The 15,241-nt window shown below is 42.9% G+C and overlaps 1 protein-coding gene across 2 annotated transcripts; it reads right to left on the minus strand.

Annotated features, from left to right (window-relative positions):
- Positions 1–728: 728 nt before the first annotated feature.
- LOC124045101 (zinc finger protein with KRAB and SCAN domains 5-like) lies at positions 729–3,966 on the minus strand. Of its 2 annotated transcripts, XM_046364334.1 has the most exons (3): positions 3,851–3,958; positions 2,681–2,761; positions 729–2,393 (listed from the first exon to the last, which is right to left on the minus strand). In XM_046364334.1, the coding sequence occupies exon 3, from the start codon at positions 2,372–2,374 to the stop codon at positions 1,514–1,516; it is 861 nt and encodes a 286-aa protein (XP_046220290.1). In that variant the 5' UTR covers positions 2,375–2,393; positions 2,681–2,761; positions 3,851–3,958; the 3' UTR covers positions 729–1,513. The 2 variants fall into 2 exon arrangements, with proteins under 2 accessions (XP_046220290.1, XP_046220289.1); XM_046364333.1 differs by lacking the exon at positions 2,681–2,761 and having other exon boundaries at positions 3,851–3,966.
- Between the last annotated feature and the right edge of the window lie 11,275 nt (positions 3,967–15,241).

The following is a 15,241-nucleotide window of genomic DNA, read 5'->3' on the forward strand; positions in this document are numbered from 1 at the left end:
AAAATGGATTAGCAAAAAATCTAAGTGAGTAAAGTAATAACTCTACTGTGGCGGTGGTAGACCAGGGAATATCAGATTAGAATGACAATATATGCGGTTTCTGGAGGTAACTATAACGACAATCTAAATTCAATCTAACCAATATTTACATCGGAGATAGGAGTCAACATAGGGCCCTAGATTGTCATGTTTACACAAGCAGATTTGAGTGTTTACCTCTTGTTGTAAAACAAGGATGATATATGGAGCAGACGCGTGCCTCTTTAAAAATAGACTCGGCGAAATGACGCTGCCACGCAGATATTGTGCGAGATTCAAGACTTCGTTCTCAGTCACACACAGCATGGGCAGGGGTTCGCGTCACGCTGTTACTGGACCAAACAGGGGAGAAGTTGAGCCGTGCGCTTCAAAGCTCTTAGTTGTTGCGGAAATTGACCCACTTTCGAGGTTTAAATTCTGCACCTACTTCATTTCAGATTCTACCTTTAACATATTGTAACAGTGAAGATAAGCGATACACGGCTGCTGTATTACAGAGCCGGACACAAAATGACTTTCCAGTATTCATCACACCAGTTAGGTTAGGTATTTGGATGTTAGCTGCAAAACTTAAAGCCATGTGAATCAATATATTTATATGCATGCTTACATTCACTTTAAAATTAGTTTCTTGTGACATGAAAAACAAATACCTGGAAAGTGTCAATAATAAAGACAAAGGCAATAAATGTGTAAAGAATCCCATTATCAATTTAAAAAATACATTTTACAATCAGCCTGAGGTAGTTATACAGAATTCAACTGGAGACGTATCATTTCGACATACATAGACTCTGTTACCCAAATTTAACAACACTGTCCACATTACACAGACTACAGATATCGGGATTCACTTGTTCTTATGACAGGTACATTTAGTAATTAATCAACAACAATGCATCATGATTATCCTTTGCTTACATAAATTGGTGAAGGCAATTTCTGGACAACTCAATGGTTAAGGCCCAGAGAGAAACCCTACATTCCTTTATGAACATAATCTGAAAAGCAGATGAACATTATTTGATATGGAAATGGCAATACATTTTGATGTGCCACATCAGAGGAGTTAACTAGTTTAATAGCATGTCATTTAATAATGCATGGACACTAGCCCTTACATGGCAATGGATCAAAACAACTGAATGAATCAGAACTCAAAAGTGTCTATATTCTATTCTAATACAAAACAAATGGTAAAGATCTCAAAAGCGAAACCATAACATTTCAGAGGACAGTTAATCATTTGAAATGCTTGACAGAATGTTTCCAAATCATGATCAATTGTGGAAAGTTATTTTCTCAAACTCATGAAGGAATAAATACCACAATCATGATGCGAGGCAAAACAAGTGTTTCAAGGTATAACTCCTTTCTGAAACAGCGTCCACATCGGCGGAGATGAAACAAAACAAACTTATTTTTTAAATCATGACGGACTAATTATCCCATTTTGTTTTATCATCATGTGGGATCATATAATAACCTCAATGTCATAAGCAACTTTTTGCAATTTTTCTCCTTTAGTTAACAACACAGGCCAAAGTTCCTCTTGACGCACATAATTCACTTTCTCTGCTGAGCCTGGATGTTTGACTCTACTCCTCTTTTTCTTCTCTTTAGAATGATCATGTTTAGTTGAGAGATCATGGCTCTTCTTATTAAGCTTCTTGTTAAGCTTCTTAAGATGCTTGGGTGTGAGTGTGACCTGAATGGGAGGTGTTGGTTGCATCGTGGATGTGGACGCAAACCCAGGTCGAGGCTCGAGGTCGGGTCTGGGTATGCCCCCGGGGTACTCGTGACGCTGGCAGAAAAGCACGCCACATTTCCGGCAGCGATACGCCTCTTCTCTGGCATGGATGGTTTGGTGACGCTTCAGGTTGTGGTGTGTGGTGAACGAGCGCTCACACTGGTCGCAGGGAAAGGGCCGCTCCCCAGTGTGAACCCGCTGGTGCTCAGTGTAGTGGCTGCGGCTCAGGAAACGTTTCCCACACACACCACAGGGAAAGGGCCTTTCTTCGTCGTGGAACTGTTTGTGTCTCACCACCTGAGGAAAAGAGAAGAAGTTCTGGCCGCACACCTCACAGGTAAATCCTCCAACTGGGTTGGCGCTGTATGAAGGTGGCAATAGCAGAGTGGGGGGGCGCTTGTACGGCTTCAGGGAAGGTTTTGGTACAATTAAAGGAGTCGATGGGGCAATCCGTTTTTGTACTTTCAGGTTACCAGTAGATTCGTTTTGAAGAATAGCCATTACAGCCTCACGTACTTTGAAAACCGCAGCACCTGCTGCAGCCCTCTTAGCCAGCCCATTGGGCCCAGTTTCCTGGTCAGCCATGTCTACTCCACTCAGGACCCTGGCAAAGCAATGAGTCAGAAATATAGATCAGAGGTCAATAAAAATCGTTAGGGACAGAAACCTCTGAAGTACAGTAAAAAAAAGCATTGATTGGCTTGATGTTAGCAGAGAAACCAAGTGCCCATACTATAGCAAATATCATTTTCTTTACAATTTGTAATAGTTCAATGTAGCTAGCTAGCTAACATTGAGCCATTGTTGACCTGGCTAACTACCCAGTGCATCGTCTTACCTCCAGATAGCCCAAAGGCCAGTAGATGGCAATATTGAATCGTTTGATCTTACCGTCCAAAGGGACTGCATGCAGCCGGCTATAAACTTGTATCCCCATGGACCGGTTCGTACATAAAACATTCTCCATTCAGGCTGCAAAGGATTTAATGGCAAGAAGGTGGGAAATATGTGCATAATTTCTTTATGAAACACCATTTTACACCACCATGCTAGAGTTTAAATGCTAGTCCTGGATGTTGCATATCACGTTCTGCCAATCAGGTTGTCGCAGTCTGTTTATTCTTGGGCTGTGGTCCAATTTAGTTATTTTTACCCCCTCAACTCTCGCACTAACTACTTTCCCTCGGGGGAATCCCTGTTGAAACCGGATGCAATTTGGTTGCCATCTTAAGTGGCAGTCCAATTCACAAAAGTCGCCCCCTCAGCCCTTGATTTAGCTTGAGGGAGCAACTTTGATCACTTGTGGGGTTGATATGTCCCACAATTCAATGCAAACAGTAGTGACGTGTCAAACGTCAATGGCCGTGAAGTGTCAAATGTAATCAGCGCTGCATTTTTTAGCATGCGAGAAAAAATTACAATGCTAGCCTGCAAGCAAAAAAGTGATATAATATTATCAATGACAGATTTTAGCGGTGGCCAATGGGAATATGATGTTCAAAGTGGCGACTCAGTGGGGAGCCTATAAAATGTAGCTAGCTAGCTTCATAATTTTTTTGGGGGAATTCTGAAATTTATTGGAATATATTACCGAAATATAAAACTAGCTAGCCAGCTATTTCTTTCCGCCTTTGCCATTAAAATATTTTTACGGTGTAAGTCGACGCATTTTCACCCTGAATGAAGAATGTTTTATCTACAAACTGGTCCACAGGGGATATGAGTGTATAGCCGGCTGCATGCAGTCCCTTTGGACGGTAAGATGAAACGACTCAATATCGCCACCTGCCGGCCTGGGTTAACCTTCAGTAAACTCACATACTTGCCAACTACATAAAGACACTGCAAATGGTATCCGGCTATCTAGTCAAATAATGTGGAAAGTAGCTAGTTAGGATAGTTAACATTCATGATGGCTCGTTCTGCTAATAATAGCTAACGTTAGCTCATGCGACTTTTTCAAAAGATAATTTCTGGACCATCAATACTTGAACGTTTGCCATTCATATAGCGTTACGCAAATAGTATACAAAGGGTGGCAGTAAATATAAAACTACTTACAGAAAATAACGTTTAAATGTTTAAAGTTCTCGGATGAAATTGCACAAATAGTCAAACTAGTCAAATTTCATGGCAGTCTTATTGAGCGCTTTTTGCATGTAAAGGGCAACATCAATACATCCCGCTGGAAACATAAGCACCCAATTTAGTTCCTACATTACTGTACATGCAACTCTGAAACAATTATAAATCCTACCAAAAACATCTATCTTGAAGTGGATCTATAAGGTTTTTAAAATAAATAATTATATATATGTGAACACCTGCAACCTTGCCGTGAAAGTGTACTTTGTCATTACGAAATGTGTTTGAGATCATCAATTCTGCTCAGTTGCTGAAGTAAGTATGAAGGATTTGAGTAGCCTAACTATCGCCAGGATGTTCTGAAATTAAATCTGTGAAAACGCATAGACAAGGATTTTGGTAGAAAATAGAATTTAATCAAAATGTTCAATCTTCTTAAAAAGTATCTCACTCAAAAAGTTAGGTGCTTGATGAAGTTCTTCAGAAATTCTGCCAGGTGTCACTATTGTCTGCAGAATAGCCTACAAAGTGATTTGGAAAAGAATAGATCATTAATTTACTCCAAATAATTTAGGATGACACATAATTTACTTATGACCCAGATTAAACAGTGGTGTAAATAGAGGAAGCAGTGGTTGGCACTAATACTTTTGCGTATAGGACATACACTAAGTTACAAAACCCTATTTTGTAACTTCATTTTGCCTTCAGACCAGCCTCAATTCCTCAGAGCATGGACTCTACAAGGTGTCGAAAGCGTTCCACAGGGATGCTGTCCCATGTTGAATCCAATGCTTCCCAAAGTTGTATCAAGTTGGCTGGATGTCCTGTAGGTGGTAGACTATTCTTGATACACACGTTGAGCGTGCACCTGGCACCTACTACCATACCCCGTTCAAAGGCGCTAAAATATTTTGTCTTGCCCATTCACTCTCTGAATGGCACACACACACAATCCATGTCTCAATTGTCTCAAGGCTTAAAAATGCTTCTTTAACCTGTCTCCTCCCCTTCATCTACACTGATTGAAGTGGATTTAACATGTGACATGTATAAGGGATCATTGCATTCACCTGGATTCACCTGGCCAGTCTATGTCATGGAAAGAGCAGGTGTTCCTGATGTGTTGTACACTCAGTGTATATAATGGGTATTTCAGATGGTGTATGTGCGTATGCTTGGTCCATGTGTGTTTGAATGAGAGAGAGAGACACAGTGCCATTATATAGAGATCCAGTTTTAGGTGGCCATTGCTATTTTATGCGAGAAGGAGAGAGGTCAATGATGAATGATGGGGGTAGGTTAACACCACCCCTCACCACCCATCTCCACCCGGGTGATAGACTGCACTCCAGACACAAGTGTGGAAATTGATCTATCATACTGCTTCTGAGAGTTAAATCAATATCTGTTTCATTTTTTTTCTCATTGCAGTGCTGAGAGAAACAGCAGATCCCCGTTGACACTAGTCTAGTACAAACCTGTATTTTACTCTACTGTACCATTCTCTGTAAAATATTATCTACTGGATGTGTTCGATGTGGAGAGACTTGTAGAGTATGGTGTGTGTGTGTGTTTCTGAATTGGCTATTTAAATACACTATCTACAAAAGTACACACCTTCAAATGAGTGGATTTAGCTATTTCAGTTACAACCGTTGCTGACAGGTGTATAAAATCGAGCACACCGCCATGCAATCTCCATAGACAAACATTGGCAGTAGAATGGCCTCACTGAAGAGCTCAATGACTTTAAACGTGGCATCGTCATAGGATGCCACCTTTCCGACAAGTACGTTTGTCAAATTTCTGCACTGCTAGAGCTGTAAGTGCTGTTATTGTGAAGTGGAAATGTCTCGGAGCAACAATGGCTCAGCCTGCGAAGTGTTAGGCCACACAAGCTCACATAACGGGACCGCCAAGTACTGAAGAGCGTAGTACATAAAAATTGTCACCATCTGGCAGTCTGACAGACGAATCGGTGTTTGGCGGATGCGAGGAGAACGCTACCTTCCCCAATACATAGTGCCAACTGTAAAGTTTGGTGAGAGGAGGAATAATGGTCTGTTCGGGCTAGGCCCCTTAGGCCTCTTAGTTCCAGTGAAGGGAAATCTTAACGCTACAGCATACAATGGCTTTCTAAACGATTCTGTGCTTCCAACTTTGTGGCAACAGTTTGGGGAAGGCCTTTCCTGTTTCAGCATGACAATGTCCCCGTGCACAAAGTGAGGTCCATACAGAAATGGTTTGTAGAGATCGGTGTGGAAAAACTTGACTGGTCTGCACAGAGCCCTGACCTCAAACCCATCAAACACTTTTGGGAAGAATTGGAACGCCGACTGCGAGCCAGGTCTCATCGCCCAACACCAGTGCCCAACCTCACTAATGCTCTTGTGGCTGAATGGAAGCACGTTCCTGCAGCAATGTTCCAACATCTAGTGGAAAGCATTCCCTGAAGAGTGGCAGAATAGCAGAAAAGGGGGCACCAACTCCATATTAATGCAGATGATTTTTGAATGAGATGTTCGACGAGTCGGTGTCCAGATACTTTTGGCATGTATTGTATGTATTTCATTGTGTTTACATAACAATCCAAACCAGACGGTTGAATCAGCTTGTGTCTGAAGAGGAACAACTTGGCAGCGTTGGCCCTTTCCCTCCATCCTTCTATTCCTCCTTCCCTCCCCTTCTCTCTCAAGGTGACACTCTTCCATCTGCCTCTTCCTCTTCTTGCCAATCTCTATTTCTTCATTTAAACCCCCCCTTCATACTCTGTCCATCAATATCTCACCTGTTTTGCTCAAGCATACTGTTTTTTGAGGTTGACAGTTATTTGTCTTTATGGATGGGGCAAGTTGTCACAGTAGTCTGTGTATTTGTGTGTGTGTATACTGCAGGGAGATAGAGGTAGAGACAGTTCACATAAACATATATGTTTTATCACCATCCCCGTCTGGCCAGATGGCACTCTGAGTCTGTCTTTTTACTGTGGCATCATTCACAGCCTCCATATGTGGTGTATCCCACCATTGCGTCCTTCATCTCTCACCACACATCATCCCCAATTGAATTCCCCTCATCCTCTCCCCTCCTTGCCTCATCCCATAGGGGGATAGAGAGGATGGCTTAGGGGTGGAGGAATGGAGGGATGGGTAGACACGGGAAAAAGAGGGAATGGGGGTGTTTTGTGTGTGTGTGTGTGTGTGTGTGTGTGTGTGTGTGTGTGTGTGTGTGTGTGTGTGTGTGTGTGTGTGTGTGTGTGTGTGTGTGTGTGTGTGTGTGTGTGTGTGTGTGTGTGTGTGTGTGTGTGTGTGTGTGTGTGTGTGTGTGTGTGTGTGTGTGTCACTGTGCGTGTGTGGGACGTCTGTGTGTGTGGTAATGTGTAAGGTAAAGAGGAGGATCATCTACTCCATGATATTGTTCAATCCTCACTCGCCTTGTTGATTGAGTCAGTATTTTCCTTCTTTCTGTGCTTTGCAGTTGACTACAACAATCTTCCTCTTTCCGGTCAACGTCCGAAAGGACACTCATTTATATTACACCTCTGCTTATTAGCCATCAATGACCTTTGTGCTTATTCTCCCGTTACATGTCTGACATCCAGTCTGGATGTGTTGTTATTACCTGGTGCTGTTTGTTGCTATGTTAAGGTATTGTTGACAGGCTGTTGTGTTTACACAGGCAGCCCCACACAGCCCACAGGCTCAGCCTCAGCCATGTCCGCCCTTCCGAGAGAGACTGAGCTGTCTGCCACGCGATCCGTCAGCCGTGTGCCGAAGGGTTGAGCCACTACAACGCAATTACACATTCATTTCACCCAGTCCAGGCCAGGCATGGCAGTCTCCCCTCCCCCTCTATCCATCCCTCCCTCCCTTCCTTCCTTCTCCGGCTCCTTCTGTCTTCCTCCACTGCACACACAAATCCTCTCCATATTCTCTTGCTCTCTTTCTGCCCCTTCATCCCCTTCCATCTCTCCTTGATCTGGCTCAAATTCCCCACTTTTACCCTCTGCTCCCTCCTTTCTAATGTTCCCTGTCTTCTTACCCAATCTCCCTGTCAGCTGTAGGTTCAGACAAATGCAGAACAAAGGCCAAAAGAGGACAGGTAGAGCACGCAGAGAGGAACGTAGGAGATGACCTAGGAAAGGGGGAGCAATGAAAAGAAAGGAATTGGAATTAACATGAACCACGAAGGGAGGAGAGGAGAGACTGGAAGAACGAGGAAAGAGGGAGGAAGGGGGTTGGTTGTAGATTGCTGAGCTAGCTGGGGACCCCTGAATGAGGAATGGAGGGTGATGCAGAGACTGGCTCTAATGTTATATTGATCTGACACAGCCTGAGGGCACATAACTCTGACTGTGTGACTGGTACTAGAGAGAGAGATAAGAGAGATGTGTGACTGGTACTAGAGAGAGAGATAAAGAGAAGAGAGAGAGAGAGAGAGAGAGAGAGAGAGAGAGAGAGAGAGAGAGAGAGAGAGAGAGAGAGAGAGAGTGTGTGTGTGTCTGATCGTGGTGGATTAAATTGACCAAGATTAAACAGAATGGTACATTGTTTTATTCTGTGTGAGCTAGATAGAAGAAATATGAAGATAATAGAGCTAAATATTTTATCTGTACCTGTCCTGTCAAACATTAAAACACCCATTGGGTTGTTAACACCCTGCTGTTTGACTGAGAGCTGAATTACACTGGCATTCTGTTATCACGCTGTCAAGAGCTCCAGTAGCTCTTATGTTACTCTAGCAATCCGTACTAGTGTTATAGATCCTCAGTTTGACAGTGAGTGGGTGACAAGACCCATTTGTCGCCTAAGCAAGTGCTCCTCAGTCTCCACCCCTATCATGCATTTGGCTCAAGCTGATAGTAGAGCTTTTAAAATTCCAGTGAAATATTACCTGAGGTGTGTGTCTATTGAAAACAACACAATGTAGGTGTAATGTACATGTATATGTGTGGTTGGCATATGTTGCAGGGAATTGAAATGAGTTCGGGGGCCAGGTCTCTGTTCAGTATCAGTAATATCAGATCCACTCCCTGCAAGAGAACTGGAGTCACTGGGGAGAACATTATGGTGAGATCACTGATCAGGGAGAGAGGGATTAATGGTGTCGAGGTGTGTGTACGTGTGTGCTTGTATGTGTGTATGTATGTATGTATATGTGTATGTATGCATGTGTGTGTGTGTGTGTGTGTGTGCGTGTGTGCGTGTGTGTGTGTGTGTGCTTGTCTGTGTGTGTGTGTGTGTGTGTGTGTGTGTGTGTGTGTGTGTGTGTGTGTGTGTGTGTGTGTGTGTGTGTGTGTGTGTGTGTGTGTGTGTGTGTGTGTGTGTGTGTGTGTGTGTGTGTGTGTGTGTGTGTGTGTGTGTGTGTGTGTGTGTGTGTGTGTGTGTGAGAGAGTGAGTGAGATTCAATGTATTCACCAGCAGAGGTATTGCATTCAGAGTATTGATTCTGCAACACTTTACTGTAAAACAAATTAAACAAACAGATTGGAAAAATAGATACATCTATACAGGTGATATAGAGAGAGTCTCATTAAGAGAAAATGTCTGGTGAGTTCCTGGAGTTTAATGCCTGTTCAGGTACAGGATTTCAATATTCCACCATGGATACATAATGAGGTACTCATTTAAATAGAAGTGTATTGTGTTTCTGTTGTAAAATGAAGTGGATGTGCCCCCTCCTAGGTAATGGCTGTATTTCATTTCATGTAATGATTCCCTCCTATCCTCCCATTGGGTCCAGGCCTCCAGAGCCGTTGTATAGACCATGTGGATATCTATTGATCTGGACACTGGACAGGGGTCATAGTGGATGATTAATCCAAGCATAGGAGTTATGCTTGGCATATGCGGGGCGGCAGGCTAGAGAGTTGGGCCAGTAAGCGAAAGGTTGCTGGATCGAATCACCGAGCTGACAAGATAAAAATCTGTTGTTCTGCCCCTGAGCAAAGGCAGTTAACCCACTGTCCCTAGGCTGTCATTGTAAATAAGAATTTGTTAACTGACTTGCCCAGTAAAAGAAAAAGAAACAGAAGACAGGTAGCCGAGTGGTTAGAGCGTCACTAGTTCAAATTCCTGAGCCGACAAGGTAAAATATCTGTCGATGTGCCCTTGAGCTCCAGGGTCGCTGTTGGTGATGGCTGACCCTGGCTGTGACCCTGGCGAGTTGGGATATGACAACAACAACAAAAAGTTACTATTTCACACAGGCGTATAATACACGCTTGTAAATGTGTGAGACACAACAAATATAAGCACCGACCAAATTAATATTGTAAGAATCACCATGTTGTGGTCCCTCTCTTAGCACTTGAATGAATTAGTCAATCCGCTCTAAGCCTTTATCCTCCTGCCTGCTACTAGTAATCTCTATCCCCACTGGATTGACAACTCTACAGCTGCCACCCCCCTACTTTCTACTTTCCTCCCATCTCTTTGTTTCTCATGCTGTGCAGTCTTTGCCCTCCACATTCTCTCACCCCGCTATTTCAATCTCTCCCAGCTCCCGGTTACCCACCTCTCTTCCCTTCTCTCATGGTATCCCTCTCCACCCTCTCAATTTCCCTCGCTCATGTCTTCTCCCACTTCTTCTTCCTCTCTTTCCTTTCCACTCTCGTTCACCCCCAGTGCCAAGATGCCACAAGCAGTGTTCACAGCTGGGTTCTAATTTAAGGAAATGTAGTCAAATGTAGTGCAGCGGCATATCGGATATTAATAAAATAAAAACTCTGAAGACTCTCTCTCTCTCTCTCTCTCTCTCTCTCTCTCTCTCTCTCTCTCTCTCTCTCTCTCTCTCTCTTTCTCTATTTCTCTCTCTCTTTCTCTATTTCTCTCTCTCTCTCTCTCTCTCTCTCTCTCTCTCTCTCTCTCTCTCTCTCTCTTCTCTCTCTCTCTCTCTCTCTCTCTCTCTCTCTCTCTCTCTCTCTCTCTCTCTCTCTCTCTCTCTCTCTCTCTCTCTCTCTCTCTCTCTCAGAATCTTGATAAAATCATAAAGTACTCTTCCATCCCTCATCCCTCATTTCCCCTGTCTCCCCCTCACTCCTCTCTCCTCCTCCCTCCTCTCCCCTCCTCCCCACTCCTCCATCCTGTCCTGTAACCATGTTACGTCTGTTGTGACAAAATATTAACATGAGATGGGAATAGGGGAATAGGGGATAGGGTAGAGTAGTGATGAACGAGGAATGGAGAATAGTGATGGGTAGACAGTAGGGAATAGACTATTTTGGCTATTAAGTGGTGCAAAAGCAATTGCATGACCCAAACAATTAATTAATTTCTCTCTGTCTAATGCCACTTTACTCTGCTTTCTCGCACACACACAGTCTCTACAATATGGTATCATCTGTCCTCTTTTCTCTAACCACTATGTGACTCTGAAAGAAGAGCTCTGTCTCTCTCTAGAGAGGAATCAGGGAAGTGTTCTTAGACCTCTCCTAGGCCCTCTTAGAGATGAATGTAAAATCTATAACCATTGAACTGAATGTGATTGAATTGCTTAGCATCATACCCAGCCATCACCATGTATGGAGACATCTTGAGACATATAAATGAATACATCCTGAGACGTGTAGAGGCCTGTCTTAAGTTTTTTTGAAAATGAAGACGCCTTTAAGACATCCGTCTCAAGACATCTGGCAACATTTTATAGTTTATTGTTGTTTTCATGTTTTATTAGTTATAAATCCTAATCACTCACTCTAGAACTCTCATTGCACATTCATATTACAAACTGTAGCGCATACCAAATCCAAGTAATCAAGATTTATTAACCAAAATTGCAATTTCAGATGCAATAAAATAACTTTTGGTAAAGGTGGTATAGACCTCCAAACAATGCCTATCTTCAAGTCTTTACAGCTAGATGGTTATCGTTGTTTGGGGATCTCAGTTCTCAGAGCGGCTCTTCCTTAATCTGCAGGAATATAACATGTCATTAGGTATCCTATCATAAAAACAGCAACATCAATAACAATACCCCCTCTACCATGCTATTTTCCTGTACCGTACGCCTTTCATGCAGCCAAATGACCTAGTGGCCTCATGGGTGGAATGCTATTCAAAATGTTTATGATTTCATAATTAATAAACATGATTTCACCAAACAAATGCAGTGAAAATCTGGTGTTTTTATGTCAAACAGTTTAGCTATATTTCAGTATTCTGTGATGTACAGTGCCTTCGGAAAGTATTCAGACCCCTTGACTTTTTCTATGTTTCGTTACGTTACAGCCTTATTCTAAAATTGATTAAATATTTGTTTAAATCTCAACAATCTACACACAATACCCCATAACGACAAAGCGAAAACAGGTTGTTAGAAATGTTTGCAAATGTAAAATATATATATATATATATATAAATGTTAATAAATATATATTTGTTACTTACATAAGAATTCAGACCCTTTGCTATAAGACTCGAAATTGAGCTCAGGTGTTTCCTGTTTCCATTGATCATCCTTGATATGTTTCTACAATTGATTGGGATTTGGAAAGGCACACACCTGTCTGTTTAAGGTCCCACAGTTGACAATGCATGTCAGAGCAAAAACCAAGTCATGAGGTCGAAGGAATTGTCGATAGATCATCGAGACAGGATTGTGTCGATGCACAGATCTAGGGAAGGGTACCAAAACATTTCTGCAGCATTGAAGGTCCCCAAGAACACTATGGCCTCCTTCATTCTTAAAGGGAAATAGTTTGAAACCACCAACACTCTTCCTAGAGCTGGCTGCCTGGCCAAACTGATACAATCGGGGGAGAAGGGCCTTGGTCAGGGAGGTGACCAATAACCCAATGGTCAATCTGACAGAGCTCTAGAGTTTCTCTGTGGAGATGGGAGAACCTTCCAGAAGGACAACCATTTCTGCAGCATTCTACCAATCAGGCCTTTATGGTAGATTGGCCAGACAGAAGCCACTCCTCAGTAAAAGGCACACGACAGCCCGCTTGGAGTTTGCCAAAAGTCACCTAAAGACTCTCAGACTTTGATGAAACCAAGATGGAACTATTTGGCCTGAATGCCAAGCGTCATGTCTGGAGGAAACCTGGCACCCTCCCTACGGTGAAGCATGGTGTTGGCAGCATCATGTTGTGTGGATGTTTTTCAGCGGCAGGGACTGGGAGACTAGTCAGGATCGAGGGAAAGATGAACAGAGCAAAGAACAGAGAGATCCTTGATGAAAACCTGCTCCAGAGTATTCAGGACCTCAGACTAGGGTCGAATGTTCACCTTCAAACAGGACAATTACCCTAAGCACGCAGCCAAGACAACACATGAGTGTTCAAGACTACCACGAACTCAGGAAAAATGAGCTACGACTGGGAAAATACGCTTTGAACTTTCATCCAACTCAGAATATTAAATCCGGAACTCGGGCCTCTTATTAGAGCTACGACCTGAGGATCACTGACGTCATCATGATTCTACCATCATGTTCCCAGATGTCTTGAAATAACCATAAATGCCAGACTTTGATGACAGAGTTTGATGACAAATTTGCCCACAAAGGACCGTCAGGCAACCTTCCTGTTCAAGTGAGCACAGCAAAACAAGGCGAGTCCAAAAATGTATTGTATGCTGCTGCATAAATTATGTGATATGGCAGGGAGATATGTATACTGTAGCTAAGAAAGTAATACTAAGTGTATGTTGTGTAGTAAGCTGTTAGTAACCCATGTGCCTCACCCTAATAGTTTGGTCTATTTTCATCCTTAATTTCACCTACTGTTCTGACTTGATGGTGCACGTGTAGCCTATAATTATTGTAAGAGCTTTCATTGTCTGTTTATATGCCTCCTTTACTTATCCTACGGTTCTGATTTGGTGTACAGGGAGAACACTGTAAAAACGGCCCATGTTCAGAATTCTGTCGCTGTACATTTCAAAAGTGCTGAACAAATAGTTATATTGACTACGTCCATTCTAGCTGTCTCATTAATGTCTTAATCGAACTTACGGATGGCCTCTTATTCGCTTGTCGTTCCCTTATGCCATAGTTTGAACATCTCAATTGTCAGTAGAAACCATATTTGTTTAAGCAAGACAGCCATGTCAACTATGTTTTTTTTAAGGCAGTACTATCCATGTCAGCCCTCAGATAAGTCCAGTTGACTCTGCAGCACATGAGGTTGAAATGGCATCCCTTATCAATAAAACAAACCAAAAAAATGAATAAATGCACCAGCCATTTATCTCAAATTTATTATGAGGATATTTGTGATGTAACATTTAGATGTATTCGCTTTTTAATAAAACTGCACAGAAAATACAAAAATTGCAGTCACTTGTTAGCAAGAATAGATCAACTTTATGTCTTGAGACATCTTAAGATGATCGGTGGTGATGGCTGAGCTAGCATCGAGGTTGAGACATCTTAAGATGATCGGTGATGATGGCTGAGCTAGCATCGAGGTTGAGACATCTTAAGGTGATCGGTGGTGATGGCTGAGCTAGCATCGAGGTTGAGACATCTTAAGGTGATCGGTGGTGATGGCTGAGCTAGCATCGAGGTTGAGACATCTTAAGGTGATCGGTGTGATGGCTGAGCTAGCATCGAGGTTGAGACATCTTAAGATGATCGGTGGTGATGGCTGAGCTAGCATCGAGGTTGAGACATCTTAAGATGATCGGTGGTGATGGCTGAGCTAGCATCGAGGTTGAGACATCTTAAGGTGATCGGTGGTGATGGCTGAGCTAGCATCGAGGTTGAGACATCTTAAGGTGATCGGTGATGATGGCTGAGCTAGCATCGAGGTTGAGACATCTTAAGATGATCGGTGGTGATGGCTGAGCTAGCATCGAGGTTGAGACATCTTAAGATGATCGGTGGTGATGGCTGAGCTAGCATCGAGGTTGAGACATCTTAAGATGATCGGTGATGATGGCTGAGCTAGCATCGAGGTTGAGACATCTTAAGGTGATCGGTGATGATGGCTGAGCTAGCATCGAGGTTGAGACATCTTAAGGTGATCGGTGATGATGGCTGAGCTAGCATCGAGGTTGAGACATCTTAAGGTGATCGGTGGTGATGGCTGAGCTAGCATCGAGGTTGAGACATCTTAAGGTGATCGGTGATGATGGCTGAGCTAGCATCGAGGTTGAGACATCTTAAGGTGATCGGTGATGATGGCTGAGCTAGCATCGAGGTTGAGACATCTTAAGATGATCGGTGATGATGGCTGAGCTGGCATCGAGGTTGAGACATTTGACATGATCCCGTCCCCTTTTCTGATCCTCCATGGACTACAATATGCATTTGAAGATTTAACTACAGTACATTGTTTCTATGTTATAGCTACTTGCTAGATAGCTAATGACAGTTGTTAGCTAGCTAGCTAACCAGAGTCAGCATAATATCAAATTT

This window comes from Oncorhynchus gorbuscha, linkage group LG10, assembly GCF_021184085.1.
Source record: "Oncorhynchus gorbuscha isolate QuinsamMale2020 ecotype Even-year linkage group LG10, OgorEven_v1.0, whole genome shotgun sequence".
In the NCBI taxonomy this organism is placed as follows: Eukaryota; Metazoa; Chordata; class Actinopteri; order Salmoniformes; family Salmonidae; genus Oncorhynchus; species Oncorhynchus gorbuscha.